Genomic DNA, 15,020 nt, shown 5'->3' on the forward strand with positions numbered 1-15,020 from the left:
AGGCCAAGCTCACTGCCCCCAGGACCACTCTCCCAGTTAAGGGCAGGGACTATCCCTCCCGACCTTTCCCTCCCCAGACAGTGGAAAATTCCAAACTCCCCCTGACCTGACTGGAGGGTGAAAAGAGCAGAAATTTCTGCCATGGTACACGGATCTGGAGCCTGGGGCTGAGGGCTGACATCCCAGGGCTTGCCACGGCCTCAGGTCCATACAGCGCCCCACCCCCCCGGACCTGCAGGAAGACTTCACCCTCCTCCCAGCTCGTCAGCCAACGAGAGGGGCCATCCCAGAGACCCATGTTCTTGGTGAAGACGGAAAGTTCTCAAGGCCAAGAGAACAGAGCACAGTGGTGGGTGTTCAGGTGTAACCAGCTGGCGAGGCAGATCATGGAGTTTGGGGAGGTCAGAGTGGAATGGAATGAGAGCCCCTCTGCCCCCTTGCTCCTCAAACGTTAAAAAAAGAGCTGCAGACCCTTCCTTTCAAACGAAATCCGTAGCACGTTCTCCTCCCCACCCCATGTCCCCCATAGTCACTAGCAAGCCCCAGGGGAGCACCTCCCCCTCAGGCAGTGAGTCCTAAGGAAGAACAATGGCCTGTCAGCCAGGGGCCAGCCCGGCCCTCGCAGCTCAGCCTCGGTGTCCTGTTGAACGTGAACAATTCCACAGAACACCAGCGTCAGGCAAGCCCATGCTGGGGCCATGTTGGCAAATCATGACTCGGGAGCCACGGCTGAGCACAGGTAAGCACGAACACTGTTTCCGAGCCACCGCCGATGCCCACGCTGCCTTCTCCTGGCTGGGCTGTGCCTGCTGTCCCTTTGCCAATGACAGCTTTCAGCTTGGACCTGGCCTTCCCTCCTTCTAGATCACATTGGCTAACCGCACAGTTAGCCCTGCTTGCCGACACATTCCAGCATGGAGCAGAGCCCTGCTTCCCTAGACCCTCCCTCAAATCCCCTCTTGGTAAGCCCTTCTCACACCCTCTGAGACCCAGTTCCCATGGGGTCCATCCTTCTCACTGCCATGAGTAATAAACCTGATATTAACTACGGGTGAGCTCCCGGCGACCCTCTCCTGCACGGCATCGGCAGACCGAGTCTGTCAAATACCCCCACTGCCTAACTCTGCGGAAGTCAAAGGCAGGGGGCCATCACCTCCCTTTGGCACATAAGGAAAGCAGGAGCCCCAGAGGCAACCAGACTCACCCAAGTTCACAGTGTAGGGTGACTATATCATTTACCATCCAAGCGGGATGACTTTCATAGTGAAAATGTGCACGAACAGTCAGTGGGCAGGGACAGTGGGCATAAACCAGGACTGTCCAGGGCAGACCAGGTGTACCAGTTCCCCATCTAGCAGATGGGGGATGTAGGGGGAGCCAGGACTGGCAAAGCCTGAATCTCACCATCTCTCCCTGCTGCCCCGAGCACAACCCTCCCCTGTCCCATGCTCGGACTGGGTTAGTTTCTCTGCTGGCCGGCCGACAGCTCGGGGCTCTGGGTTCTCTGGGGAGGTCTGGGGAAGGCGCTGCAGTTGTGATTCAGACGTGCGCGGCCACTCCAGGCCTTCTGGACCACACAGCTGTCCTGTGGGGTCATGCCCCCCGTGCTTGACATTCGCTTTCCACAGGGTGCCCACGGTGCCTTATTTTGCCTGCCCAGAGGAGAAACAGGTGGTTTCACATAAAGGAATTTGCAGGTGAAAGTGACCCCTTTAAACACTGAAAACTTTATTTTAGTTATTTGCCCAGACAGCCCTTCTGATGCAGGTCACCTGCTGCCTGACCTCAGGAAGCAGGACACAGGAACACGTGGCACCTTGCCATGTCCACTGTCTCGGGGCTATTGGTGGGACCGTGTTACAGCAGAGGGCATGCACCTGGGGGCAGCCCTCACTACAGGAGGTAGTAATGACCCAGAATGAAAGAGGAGTGTTTCCAGGGGCGTACACTTCTTTTTTTTTTTAATTTTTTTTTTTTTTTTTTTTTTTAGATTTCACTTATTTATTTTATTGGGGTGGGGGGCAGAGTCTGTGACTCTGTGACTCAGCACTGTGCTGAGTGCGGAGTCAGATGTGGGACTTGATCTCATGACCCTGAGACCAGGGCCTGAGCTGAAACCAAATGGGGGCTTAAGCAATGAGGACAACCCAGGCAACACAGGGGCATGCATTTCTGACTCAGCCCAGGGGGCAGTCCCTTCCCTCAGCGGAGATCTCCACCCCTAACCCAGAAGCCTACCCTAGATGAAGGTCCCCTCCTCCCAGTGGGCCAGGGTGCAAGTTCTGAGTGCGCAGACCTCATGGGAAGTCGTGCTGCTGCCCCCTTCTCTGAAGCCGCTGCCGTCCACGCTCGGGACACAGCACAGATCAGCCTGATCAAAGCGAGACACAGCAGAGTTGCAGTACAGTCATGTATCTTCAGGACCTGCTCAGGCAGCCTGAGCCACCTGTCCCTGCATTCCATGGGTGGTGTGGTTGTCACTCGGCTGCCTCTGGAGTCCACTGTCCATTTCTAACTTCTCTGCGCCCTCCTTGGCTTGCACTCAGCACTCCGTTCCTAGCTTACAAGGCACTAAGTTCAATAAATGGTAAGCTCTTGGAGGGTAAGAACCTTATCAGTTCATGTTTTTCTCCTCCTAAAAGTCCTGGCTTTGTGTTCAGCACACAGTAGGTACTCAGCAAATGCCCCCGAATCCAACCGAATCAAGCCAGGAGGCTTCACCTCATCCCCCATCCTCAGCCAATGCAGACATATTCTGCAGGGAAGGGGGTTTCTCTGTGGCCTTTCTGCCTGCCTTTGTGACTCAGATGCAGGCCATTTGGAGGTTTGAATGCCTGAGGGTGAGGGGCCTGGGGGTCTAAGAGTTGGGGGATGGGGATGTTATCTGCAAAAGGCTCTGTCAGTTTTATAAGCCTTCGATGACTGCTGATCTGAGCACAGGAGATACCCAGGTGAGTAGTGCCGAAGTCTAGCCTTGAGCTGGCCGTCACCCTCCAGCAATGTACAAGACCCACAGGTGGCACAGAGGAGCCAGAAGTAACTCATTCTGGGAGGTGACAGCATAGGACGGGCATCTGTGCCAGGGTTTGAAGGATGAGCATAGGACGGGCATCTGTGCCGGGGTTTGAAGGATGAGCATGAATTTGCCAGACAGACACGGAAGCAAAGGGCATGCTGGTGGAGGGGACAGCTTGGGACGGGCTCGGGGGAGTGAAGGAGGACTTGGCATTGGAGGAGCAGAGGTTGTGGCCCGGGGCTGACCAGAGAGAAAGTCAGAAGGTCCACGGAAGGTTTTGGATCTGGGGTGATGGGAGACACAGGACAGACTTGGGCAGGATGGACATGGTTAGCTCTGATGAAGACAGATCACACCATCCACCTGGGTACGGGACATTGGAGGGGACATCAGGGTGTGGCTACAGGACTTCACAGGAACAGGCACCCTGAGCCTTCACCGAGGATCAGGACCTCAGAGATAGCACCAAGGAGAGTCCTGCTCAGAGGCCCGCTTTGGGGAGAGGCAGAAAAGGCTCTTGAGGGCCCCAGCGGCTGCAAATCTTCTCAGGGAACCGTATTTTACCTTCAACACTTCACCAAAGAAAGTGAACAGTGAAAGCAATGCAGCCCGGTCAGCAAGCATCCCCTCCCTGAGCTCTGCTTTGAGCCCTCCAAGTACTCTCCGGCCCGCTGTCTCGCATGAACCTCCACATAACCCCATTTTGCAGACAGGGACACTGAGGCCCTGTGAGGTCACATGGGGGTTAGCAGCAGTGCGGGGCTAGAACCCAGGGAGCAGATCCATCTCAGGCCTGGGCATCAGGCTCAAAGCCCACTTCCTTGTCTGGGAGAGGGTCCCCAGGGCTGTCTGGCAGCCCATAGTACAAGTCTTCTTCTTCCTGCTCTGGCTCCTCTGCGCCTGTGTCTGAAGCCTTCTCTTCCTCCTCCTTTGTCCTCTGGGATGGCTGCCAACAGCTGGACAGGGCAGCAGCCTGCCGCTGGCCCTCTGGGGGCGCATCCTCTGTCATGGGGGCGTCGATCAGGGCGAAGTCGTGGAAGCGGTCCAGCTGGCACTTGCAGGCCCAGGGCTCCCGAGCTGGGCGATGAGGCTCCTCCCCTTCTGGGGGCGAGGGGTTGGGGCTGCCGCCCTCACTGGAGTCCACATCCAGCTCATCTTGGAAGGAAGCCAAGGGTGCAGGGCCCCGGGGACAGGCCTGGAGGCTGCAGGAGCAAAGGCCCAGAGAGCCAGGGTAGCCCTGAGTCAGAATGTCTGGGTCCCAGTTCTAGCCACTAGCTGCAAGGCCCAGGGTAGGTGAGTTTGCCTGTCTGGGTCTCAGTGTCCTCCCCTATAAAGTGGGACAGCATAATCTTACTCTCTTATGGTTGTCTCTGAGGATTACAGCACATGGCGAGTGTAAAGTCCATTGCACACATAGTAGGTGCTCAAGAAATGGGCATTGTTATGTTATGATCCCCATGTTGTGATATAAACCAGGTTCTTTACCAGCCTCTCTGGCCACTCAGGGTCTCCAGTGGGCACTTAGCCTCCACCACACACACAGTGTCCCCTTCTGTTCCCTTGTCACATCCCCCATTGGACTGGGAGCTCCTGCAGGGTGGGAGCCTTTGCGGTCTGGTGGGAGTAGGTGCCCGGCAGTGTTGGTGGGATGAGTGAATAAATGGATGGATGGGAACCTGGGTCATAACCAGCCTGGGACGGGACGGGCGCGAGTGCCCAGCCCGAGGTCACAGAGCGCATCAGCAACAGAGTTCAGATTTGAACTTGCTGTCCCAGCTCTCACAACAGCCCTCTGAGGCGGGAGCTATTGCTCCCACGTGGGGTAACTGAGGCTCAAGAGGGTAAGAAACCTGCCAAAGCTACGCAGTGAGGAGCTGGGATTTGAACCCAGGCCTGGGCGACTAAGTGTGTCTTAGTCAGAGTGTGCCAGACTCGTGTGTCTGCTCTACCTGCTGCCTCTCAGGGTCTCCCCACGCACCCCCAGCCCTCTCTACTCCCAAATGTCCCCAACCGGCCCTGAGTGGCCCACAGCCCTGCCTGCTTCACGCAGGAGCTGAGCAGCACCCCCACCCCTGCACTCTGCCCACTCACCCAGGCCTGCTCGGAGGTGGGTTGCTTTCTCCCTCGTCCTCATCTGAGCCTCTGTGGATGACCACCGCAGCCTCCATCCAGCCCTGAGCATCACGGGGTCCTCCATCGCTGGCTCCTGGCTGGGGGATCAGCAGTGGGCGAGGGTCTTCATGGTAGCCCATGACCTTCATCTGGATGTGGCTGAAGTCAGGCAGGCTCTGGTCATAGGCGGCTTCCTCCCACAGCCTGACATATGGGGGCTGGGGGCTGGGCAGGGCACGACAGAGAGCAGAAAAAGAACAGGCAGGTGAGTCCACTTAGCGAACATCACAGGAGGAGACATCAGTATGTTTCCCCCTATCCCTGCTGCCCTGGACATCTGGTCTCCCCTAACCTCAAACCTTTAGGGGATGTAAATGTACCCAGTACACGGATGGGGAAACTGAGGCCCAAAAAGTCTTGGCAGAGCTCAGACTCTCAGACCAGTCAGTGCTCCTCTCACCGCACATCCCCAAAGTTAACCCCAAGAGTCCACTTGTGAACCGCAGACCAGTTTGCATTGACGGAGCATGTGCTGCGCTGCAGACGGTGAGCTAAGAGCCCACACCTCCCACCGCATTTATCCTGCACCGTGAAGCAGAGCGATCGTTCCCGTGGTTCAGTTGAGGACGCAACAGCAGCAACAGCCTGGTTAGTGGGTGCTCCTTGCCTCAGGCTGCATCAGGTGGCTCCTCGAATCCCCACCTTACCTGGGAGCAGGGAAGCATGGAGACCTGGGCTGGGTTGCCCCGAGCACCTCAAACACCAGGTGACAGTGCTGGGGCTCCAGACGTCCCATCCCGTCCCCTTCCCTATGTGCTCTACAGCCCCTCCAGGAAGTGAGGCCCAGGGACTAGATCCCTTGCCCAAGATCACACAAGAGGAGCCCAGGGCTCAGCTCCGTGCAGTGGCTCTTCCTGTGTGACCAGTCCTACGCCCAACCAGGGTCTAGCCACCTCACTCCCCTGGGGACATGTGGTCACTCTGTACGCCAGGAAAAGAAAATATCATCACTGCCTTTTTCTGCAAGCAAAGCAGAGAGTTCCAGAGCCCTGGCCACAGACCCTGGATCTGCAGCCTGGCCTTTTGAGTGCAGAGTCACAGTCTCCAGAGGGTGTGGAGGACCCCACTCCCATCCAGGGCAGGAGTGCTCGCTGCTGTGTCCCGGGGAGCCAGGCCTGGCACCTCCAAGGAGGCGGGTCTAGTCTGGTCCGTCCATGGCTTCCTGGGAGGTTTGAGGCCTGTGATTATACTTCTTTTTCTGTTTGCTTGCTTGTTTGTTTTGTTTTAGAGAGAGAGGAAGAGAAGGGGAGAGGGAGAGAATCCCAAGCAGGCTCCATGCCCAGCGCAGAGCTAGAGGCGGGGCTCGATCTCACAACCCTGGGATCGTGACCTGAGCTGAAATCGAGTCAGATGCTTAACTGACTGAGCTACCCGTGCACCCTGTGCTGTGCTTCTTGAGCCTCAATTTCCTGCCTGTGTAAAGGGTTCAACAGCCCTACTTCCCAGGGTTCCTATGAGGACTGAAGGAAGTGATGAGTGCCAACTGCTTGCTTTGATCTCAGGTTGATAGAAAACATGTCTTGCTCATGAAGACACACTGAGACAGGGTCCACCACGCACCAGGTTCTGTTCTTAGTGCTTCCTTACATTAACTCCCTCACCCCTCCCTGCAGCTCTGGGAGAAAGGTGTGATTAGTACCCCTATTTTGCAGATGGGGCAAAGAGAGGCATGTTGCATTTCCCAAATCCCACAGCCAGTAAGTGGAGAGCCACAGGGCTGTGTCTGGCTGTCCACATGCCCCTTGTTTGTCATAGGGGCTGTCACAGCTGTTTGGGATTTAGGGCCACACCTGTTTTTTATTTGGGTCAGCCACGAATTTGCTCTCAGACAGGACAAAGTCCCTGAGCCTCAGTTCCCTAATCTTTAAAATGAGGATAATAATGCCTCCCTTGTAGAACTGAGGGTTCAAAGCAAGCCCTGATTTCAAACAGCATGCTCTCAGTAAGCGAGGGGGCAAAGCGGGAAGCTGGACCCAGCAGACGGACATCCCCCACCCCACTCCATCACCCCCCACTGAAAGAGGAGACTGGCCTGAGGGGCTCCCCCTGCTCCACCCCTGTCCTGGAGAGCCTGACACCTACCTCTTCATCTCAGCAGCGAGCCCATTCTCCAGCAGGCCCAGCGCCTTTGGGGACAGGATGCCTTGGAAGTCAGAGTCAGCGGGTATGAAGGTGATCTGCAGGGCAAAGGAAAGAAGGCTTCTCTGTGGCTTCCACAGCCATCCTGACCAGGGGGGGCCTCTCGATGACAGCAAAGGGGCCTGCTCAGGGCCCAGCTCCAGGGGGCGGAGGCATCTCTGGGCTCTTGCTCCCAGGAGCTCTTCACCCAACAGACATTTACCGAGCACCAGCTGTGTGCCAGGCAGCCTTCCAGGCACTAGGGGGCAGCACTGAGCAAATGAACCAAACATCCCTGCCCCAGAGGACTGGTGTCTTGTCACTTCCCAGGGTACTTGTCCAGTGCCTAGAATGTGCCTGGCACAGTGTAGGGGCTTCATCCATATCTGGTGAGTGAGTGTCATGTATTTCTTGGCACAGAGGCTGTGGTGGGGGGCAGGGAGGTGAATGGCTGTAATTGCACCCACTAGTCCCCGTACTGGAATATTAAAGGATCAGGAAGTCTCTGCAAGTGCAGCACGTGGGCTGGGGACCGGGTGGCAGAGGGGAGGGAGGTCATAAAGGATTCAGTGGGATGAGACAGAGGAGCCCTGCTTTTGGGGTCTGGAAGACTGCGGAAGATCCCTTCCTTGGGCTGGTCTTCTCTCTGCTCAGAGCCTCTATGTGCCTCTCTATAAAAGGGGTTAACCTCAAAGAGATATTGGCGGGCACTGTTCACAACAGCCACAAGGTGGAAACAACCCAAGTGTCAACAGCAGATGAACGGATCAAGAAAATGTGGCACATACACACAATGGGTCATTATTCAGCCTTAGAAAGTCAGGCAGCTCGGACACAAGCTACAGCATGAACGAGCCTTGAAGAAATAAGCTAGTAACAAAGAGAAAGATGCTGTAGGAGTCCACTTCCATGAGGTAACCACAATAGTCAAATTCATAGGCAGAGTAAAATGGTGGTTGCCACAGACTGGAGGGAGAGGGGTGGGGAGTTTCCATTTAATGGGTAGTAAGTTTCAGTTTGGCAAGATGGAAAGACTTCTGGAGATGTGCACAACAGTGTGCGTTTAATGAACACTATGAACTGTAGGGGCATCCTGCTCACTCAGCTGGGGAGAGCTGACTCTTGATCTGGGAGTTGCGGGTTTGAGCCTCATATTGGTGTAGAGATGACTAAAAAATAAAAAAATGTATGTATTTTAAAAAACTGTACACTTAAAATTGGTTAGGACAGTAAATTTTATGTTATGCATATTTTACCACAATTTCTTTAAATGGGGCTGGAGATACCTGTCTCCTAGGGTTGCCGTGAGGATCCCATGAGATAATGTAGAAGGAAGCCCTTGGCACAATGCTAGGCACATGATACCTGCTCAGTAAACCATAGTTCATGCTACTGAAGATGAAATTATTTGACCTCTTTGAGTCTTGCTCTCCTCAACTGAAAATTTGTTCAACAAATATTTGACAAGACCCCACTGTGTTATAACAGGGTCATAAACAGCAATTCCTTTTGTCTCTTCCTACAGAACGTGATGAGTAAAAGACACTTGTCTGCCCCAGAAAACTCCATCCTGCTGGGAGGAAGGGAATGATGGATAGAGAGGTTCCTACAACTCCTATGCGGAGTGAGCTTTCTTGAAATGTCTAGAAATAAGGAATGGAACTCGGTAGCTTCCACACTCTCCAAGGATGCCCTGCACTTGCCAGCAGGCTCTGTACTTCTTAGAAGCTTCCCCTTCCTCTGCCTCATTACCTCATGGCCCAATCAACGCTTCCTCCCATTTCTCCTCTTCACCATCATCATCATCATCATTATCACTACACCCACTACGCCCACCTCTACCATCACCATTATCACCATTACTACAACCATCACCATCATCACCACCACCACCATCATCTCCATCAACATCATCGTCATATCCTCTTCTCCATTACCACCATCACTATCATCACCTCACCACTAGCAACACATCACCATTATCACCATTACTACAACCATCACCATCATCACCACCACCATCATCTCCATCAACATCATCACCATTACTGCAACCATCATCTATCAGCACCACTACTATCATCATCACCGTCACCACCGTGACTACCATCACCATCATCACCACTACTACAACCATCACCATCATCACCACCACTACCACTATCATGATCTCCATCAACATTATCATTGTGTCATTACCATCACTATCACCATCATCACCACCACTATTACTATCAGGAGCTCCATCAACATCATATTATCATCATCACTATCACCACCATCATCTCCATCACCACCATCACCATCATCATCATCACCAACAACAACACATCACCATCATCACCATTACTGCAACCATCACCATCATCACCATCACTACCACCATCATCACCTCCATCATCATATCATCACCATCACTACTTCCATCATCACCTCTATCAACATCATCATCATATCATCATCACCATCACAATTATCACCTTACTACAACCATCACCATCATCACACTACCCCCACCACCATCTCCATCATCCCCATGATGATGATCACTATTACCATCATCACCATCACCACCACCGCCATATCATTGTCACCATCGCCACCATCATCACCTTTCTGCTATCATCATCCCCATCAGCATCATCATATTATCATCACATCACCATCATCACCATCATCTCCATCACCACCATCACCATCATCACTACCAACACATCACCATTATCACCCTTACTACAACCATCACCATCATCATCATATCACAGGCTCATCACCATCACCACTACTACCACCATCATCCCCTCCATCAATATTATCATCATATCATACCACCCCACCACCATCTCCATCATCACCACGGTGATGTTCACTATTACCATCATCATCATCACAATACATCATCACCATTACCACCACAATGAAGAGCCTGATAGAAAAGGAAAGTCTAGAATGTGTTAGAACACAAGTCCTTTAAAGAGAGGGGGACAGAGTTGAAACTGGTGAGGGGATACCAGACTATGTAGATCCAAGAACGTCAGACTAAGGAGTTCACTGTTTAGCCAGAAGCAATGGGAGCCCTGGAGGAGTTCTCAGCAGGAGAATATACAGACAGATTTGTGTTTCAGCAGAGCACCAAGCAGTCACCAAAGGAAGGAAGCAGAGGGAGAGAGGGATACCCATGGAGAAGACAGATCCATTCACCACCAGTCAGGGGCCTGGTCCTGGACTCTAGTGAAGCATACAGGAGAGGGGACTGGGGAGCTGTGGGAGACACAGAAACCAGACAGGGACAGGCCCTGCTTTCTCTGCCAACCCTTCCCTTCTCCCAACAGCCCAGCCCCCCTCAATGGACACAGCATCCCTGACTGTCCCATCTTCTAACTTTGCCCCAGTTCCTCCTCCTGTCATGCCTGAAGTCCGGCTGACCACCACATCTGACCAAGTCTACTTCAGAAAGTCAGTGAGATAAGCTCAGTAGAAGCTCAGTCCTATATCCAACCACAGCAGAGACTGAACATTTGCTGAATGAGCAATGTCTTCTCAGTTCCTGCAGTCCTGTGTTCAAATGCTGCTGCAGTGCAGGGGCCCATCACTTCTCACCCAGCCCAGTGTAGGAGCTTCCTCCACTGGCCTAGTTGCCCCTTCCTCCTCTCAGATGTCAGCCTGATAACTTCCCTGAACTGCAAATCTAGTCATGTCCCTTCTCTTGTCTCGTCAACTAAAGGGTAAGATCCCAATTGTTTAGCATGGCATCCCAGGCCCTGCAGAGCTGAGTCCACTCTGTCTCCACCTTCCTTCCAACTGCCGCTGGGCAACAGCCATGTTGACCCACTCTCCTTGCTTTTACCTCATTCTTTTGATCGTGCTGTTCCTTCTTCCTGGGAAGTTTTCCCCCATCTTCTCTGCTTGGCAAACTTGCGCTTAGCCTACAAAGGCCAGCTCATCTTCTCCGTGAAGCCTACTCCCTCCCCAACAGGCAGAAAATGATCTCCCTGACAAGATCAACAGTCCTTCAAAGACAGGGACAGCTCAAATCTTGTTACTGTTATATCTTAATTGGCTGATTCCCTACCCTTATATTTATATTTCATTCAATCCAGAAAATTCCCATTTGTGGGGCACTGAGAGGGAGGGGAGGATGGGCACCAGCTTTTGCCGAGGGCTCTGATGGGCCAGGCACAGAGACAATGTGGGAGGCAGGGCCCCTCCCTCTAGCACACCTCTCTGGTCCACAGCACATTTTCTTTCCTTGCCTGTGTCTCTGAAACACACACTCACACAGACCCACACCAGTGCCCACACCCCTGCACACACATTCGGAGACCTGCCCAGTGCCACAAACACCATTCCTGAGGACAGTGTGTGATGCCGGCTCCCCGACACAAGACCCCACTGGTTCCCCACACGGGCCCATGCAAGGCTCCACCAAGGTCACGGAAGAGAGGCAGAGGGAGGAGGGAGTTGAAGCTGGGCCTGCTGGACACGAAAGCGCACACTGTTTCTACCCTGCCTTGCTGCCGCCCCAGCACCTGAACACGTGAATCTATCAACAGTTACTCATTAATACCCAGTAGGGTTCCCTCTCCCCTTTCTCCCTCACCCGTCACTGCCACTGGGTCCCTCTGCCTTCCACCCCCCACCTCCCTGCAGAGCCACCTCTGGTAAAGGGGGAGAGGACAGGAAGGACACGGCCCTCCATACCCCTGCTGTCCCCTTGCCAGGGCCCAGGATCCAGCCTCCTCCTCACTGGGAGGATGACAACAGAGGTGGGGACACAGGTGGCTTGGGTCCTAGGGACCTCTTCTCACGGTGACCTGTGCTCAGGGCATTGCACAGACAGAGGCTAGTTGACTGTAAACTGCTCAGTAAATGGCTACAAACCAGTCCAGACTGCCCCAGCACTGAACATGCTGAAGCCCGGGGCTGGCCTGTGGAGGGGGCAGGGCTGGGGAGAGCGGGGCCCAGGCCCCCAGGAGCTACCTCCCTCTTCCCCAGAACCCCGCACAGCCAGCCAGGTGGGAGGTGGAAGGGGGCTGCATGTCGTGGGGGCTGCCCGGGACCTGGAGGCCTATATCCTTACGTGTCAGGACCCATGGGGCCCCTCGAAGCACCCCCTTTCCCACCCCCTCTTCCTGACACACACTTTGTGCAAATGAGGAAACAGGCTCTGAGAGGAAAGGTTCTTGACCAAAGTCTGCCCAGCAGTTAGAGACAGAGCCCAAGTTCTCTCCTTCTCTCCCTGGGTCTGTCTGACCAGTTGTGCGACCTCGGAAAAGTTGCTTATCCTCTCTGGGCCCTGAAGGATTACAGCTCCTGACATGTTCCACACATTGTTGGGAGGACCAGCAACAGTGAGATTGGAAGCTCTTCTCCTCTATATAACACCCTACTCGTCACAAAACAGTCCTCTGTCCTGTCTCTTCTCTGGTCTTCATAATAACTCCACGAGACTGGAAGAAGTAGGAGCTTGGGGCCCCTTTTACAAATGAAAGTAACCAAGGTTCAGAAAGGCAAAGTCCCACAGAGTTTGAGACAGAGCTGGAACTAGAACTCGGGACTCCCAAACCAGTGCTCTTCTCATCACTAAGTCACTGATAAGGCTAGGAGTACGTTAAACGGAAGAACAGAGCGCTGCCCCACCCACATCAGCAAGGTTACTGCAGACCCGCCCCGGGACTCTCCACAGTTCCTGGACACAAGGAAAGCCCTCCGAGGGGGTTCTTATACTTTAAGTCCTATGTGGCTGAGCTGCAACCCTGACTCTGACACTTGGGAGCTGAGGAACCTCACCTTTCTGAGCCTGGTACTTCTTCACTCCGCTCTGAAATGAACTACAGACAGTACCAGAAAGTTCCAGATGAGGATGAACTATGTACTCCGTGAAAGCAAGAATGCCTGGCAGGCGGCAAACTACTCATTAGCTGTGGCTGCAAGCACAGGATCGTGGGTTGGGTTTCCTGCGTCTCCTTCATGATTCAGGGTTCCAGACCCAAGGGGCTTCTGATTAGTCCTTACGTGAGGGAGGCATGAAGGGAGTGACGGAGGGATGGAGAGAGGGACGGAACAGAAGGAGGGATCGAGGGAGGGAGGGATGCTCAGGAGGGCAGAGGGAAGAAAAGAGAGAGGGGAAGAGGGGAGGATGGAAAAACCAGTGAAAGATGGGGGACCATACCCAGAACAGAAGCACAGTTCCCAACCATCCTGGGCCTGGGCCAGCAGCCCTCCCGACGCGGCCACTGCCTACCTTGGGGTAGCATTGGCACATGCTCCAGATGACGCCCCCGATCACCATGATGCAGCCCATGGCGTAGAAGGTGCCGTAGACCTGGGGCCGGTCGTGGCTCATGAGGAACGTGCCGAGGGCCAGCAGGAAGAGCCCCAGCACAATGAAGCCGATGCGGAAGGTCTTCTCGTCGGCCATGGCTGCCTGGCCGGGCCCAGGTAGGAGGGGGGCCGGCAAACCCTGCAGATACCCGCACACGCTCACACAGAGAAGGACGACGCTCCAGGACCACTGCAAGCTGGGGCTCCAAGTTCAAGGGAGGGCGGCTCCCTCCAGGGCCAGCTGCAGTCGGGTGCACCGTGCGCCAGGCTGGAGGAGCTACGCTTCGATGGCCCTGTGCCACCCCCCTCCACCTTCACTCCCTCTCACCTTCCCTCTGGGCCCAGCCAGTGCTTGCATGTGTGTGTGTGTGTGTGTGTGTGAGAGAGAGAGAGAGAGAGAGAATCTGAATGAGGGAAAACACGAGGGAGGGACAGGGGGAGGTTTCAGGGGCTGAGCCCTAGCCAAGACTTCAACATCACCTCATTTGCCTGTGTGGGGCTGAGCAGGGCTGGACAGGTGGCCCCGTGCCATCCGGCCAGGGAAGCAGGGTACAATCCCACAGCCAAAAGACACTGGCATGCCGCTGGAAGATTTCAGGGTCCCCCGGGCCAGCACTTTAGGATCCTGAAGCACTCTGGACTCTTCAAGGTCATGGGTCCATTTGGGGTTCAGGAATAACAGCTCTTATCTACTGGATGGTGGCTTGTAGGCATGACCCTGTTGTAAACGTGTTACAGGTTTTAACTCACTGAAGGGGACCCCGTGAGGCAACTCCTACCAGCTCCACTTAACAGAGGAGGACAGGGGGTAGAATGCCCAAGGTCACACAGGTAGAAATGGCACAGCAGCTAGAACTGGAACCCAGAGGCTTTGCGCCTAGCCACCACGGGATACCGCCTCACTGGGGATGAAGGTCCAAAGCATGGGCTCTGGTGGCCAGGCTGCAGATTCCGGCTCCTCTGCCGAAGGGCAGTGTACTCTTGATCAAAACCCCTCTCTGTGCCTCAGCTTTCCTCCCCTGTACAATGGGGACAATGGCTGCAGCTCCCAGGACCAGCGCTGTCTCCAGGCCTAGCCTCCCTGGGGTCTTCTTTCTCATACTCTGTGCTCCCCCAGACCTGCTCCCAATGATCTGACCCCTAGAAAGTCTATGGCCCAATGATCTGGCCCCTGTAGGGGGTCAGTGACTGACGGGAGTCCCTGGGCTCCTAACCTTCAAAGATGCCTTCACCCTCAGAATAGCGTTCTAATATTGGAGTTTCAGTCCTAAGGACAAGCTGACGGGAAAGATCAGATTCCTTTATGGGATTATAGGAGAATGAAGGCCAAGGGGGATCTCTAGAGGAAGACGGTAACTTTCTAGTTTTTACAGGGTTAAATTGCCACGGG

The 15,020-nt window shown here is 54.3% G+C and overlaps 1 protein-coding gene across 1 annotated transcript; it reads right to left on the reverse strand.

Moving 5' to 3' along the window:
• Positions 1–2,012: 2,012 nt before the first annotated feature.
• Positions 2,013–13,933, reverse strand: BSND (barttin CLCNK type accessory subunit beta). The gene is made up of 4 exons (XM_046018442.1): positions 13,551–13,933; positions 7,271–7,365; positions 5,108–5,353; positions 2,013–4,218 (listed from the first exon to the last, which is right to left on the reverse strand). Exons 1-4 carry the CDS (start codon positions 13,725–13,727, stop codon positions 3,804–3,806), a joined length of 933 nt encoding a protein of 310 aa, XP_045874398.1. The 5' UTR covers positions 13,728–13,933; the 3' UTR covers positions 2,013–3,803.
• Between the last annotated feature and the right edge of the window lie 1,087 nt (positions 13,934–15,020).

Source organism: Meles meles, chromosome 1, assembly GCF_922984935.1.
Source record: "Meles meles chromosome 1, mMelMel3.1 paternal haplotype, whole genome shotgun sequence".
NCBI lineage: Eukaryota > Metazoa > Chordata > Mammalia > Carnivora > Mustelidae > Meles > Meles meles.

Coding starts and splice junctions, on each gene's coding strand:
- BSND (XM_046018442.1), bottom strand. CDS start 13,727: ATGGCCGACGAGAAGACCTTCCGCATCGGCTTCATTGTGCTGGGGCTC. Junction 7,366..13,550: donor TGTGCCAATGCTACCCCAAG/GTAGGCAGTGGC, acceptor TTTGCCCTGCAG/ATCACCTTCATACCCGCTGA. Junction 5,354..7,270: donor CTCGCTGCTGAGATGAAGAG/GTAGGTGTCAGG, acceptor TGCCCTGCCCAG/CCCCCAGCCCCCATATGTCA.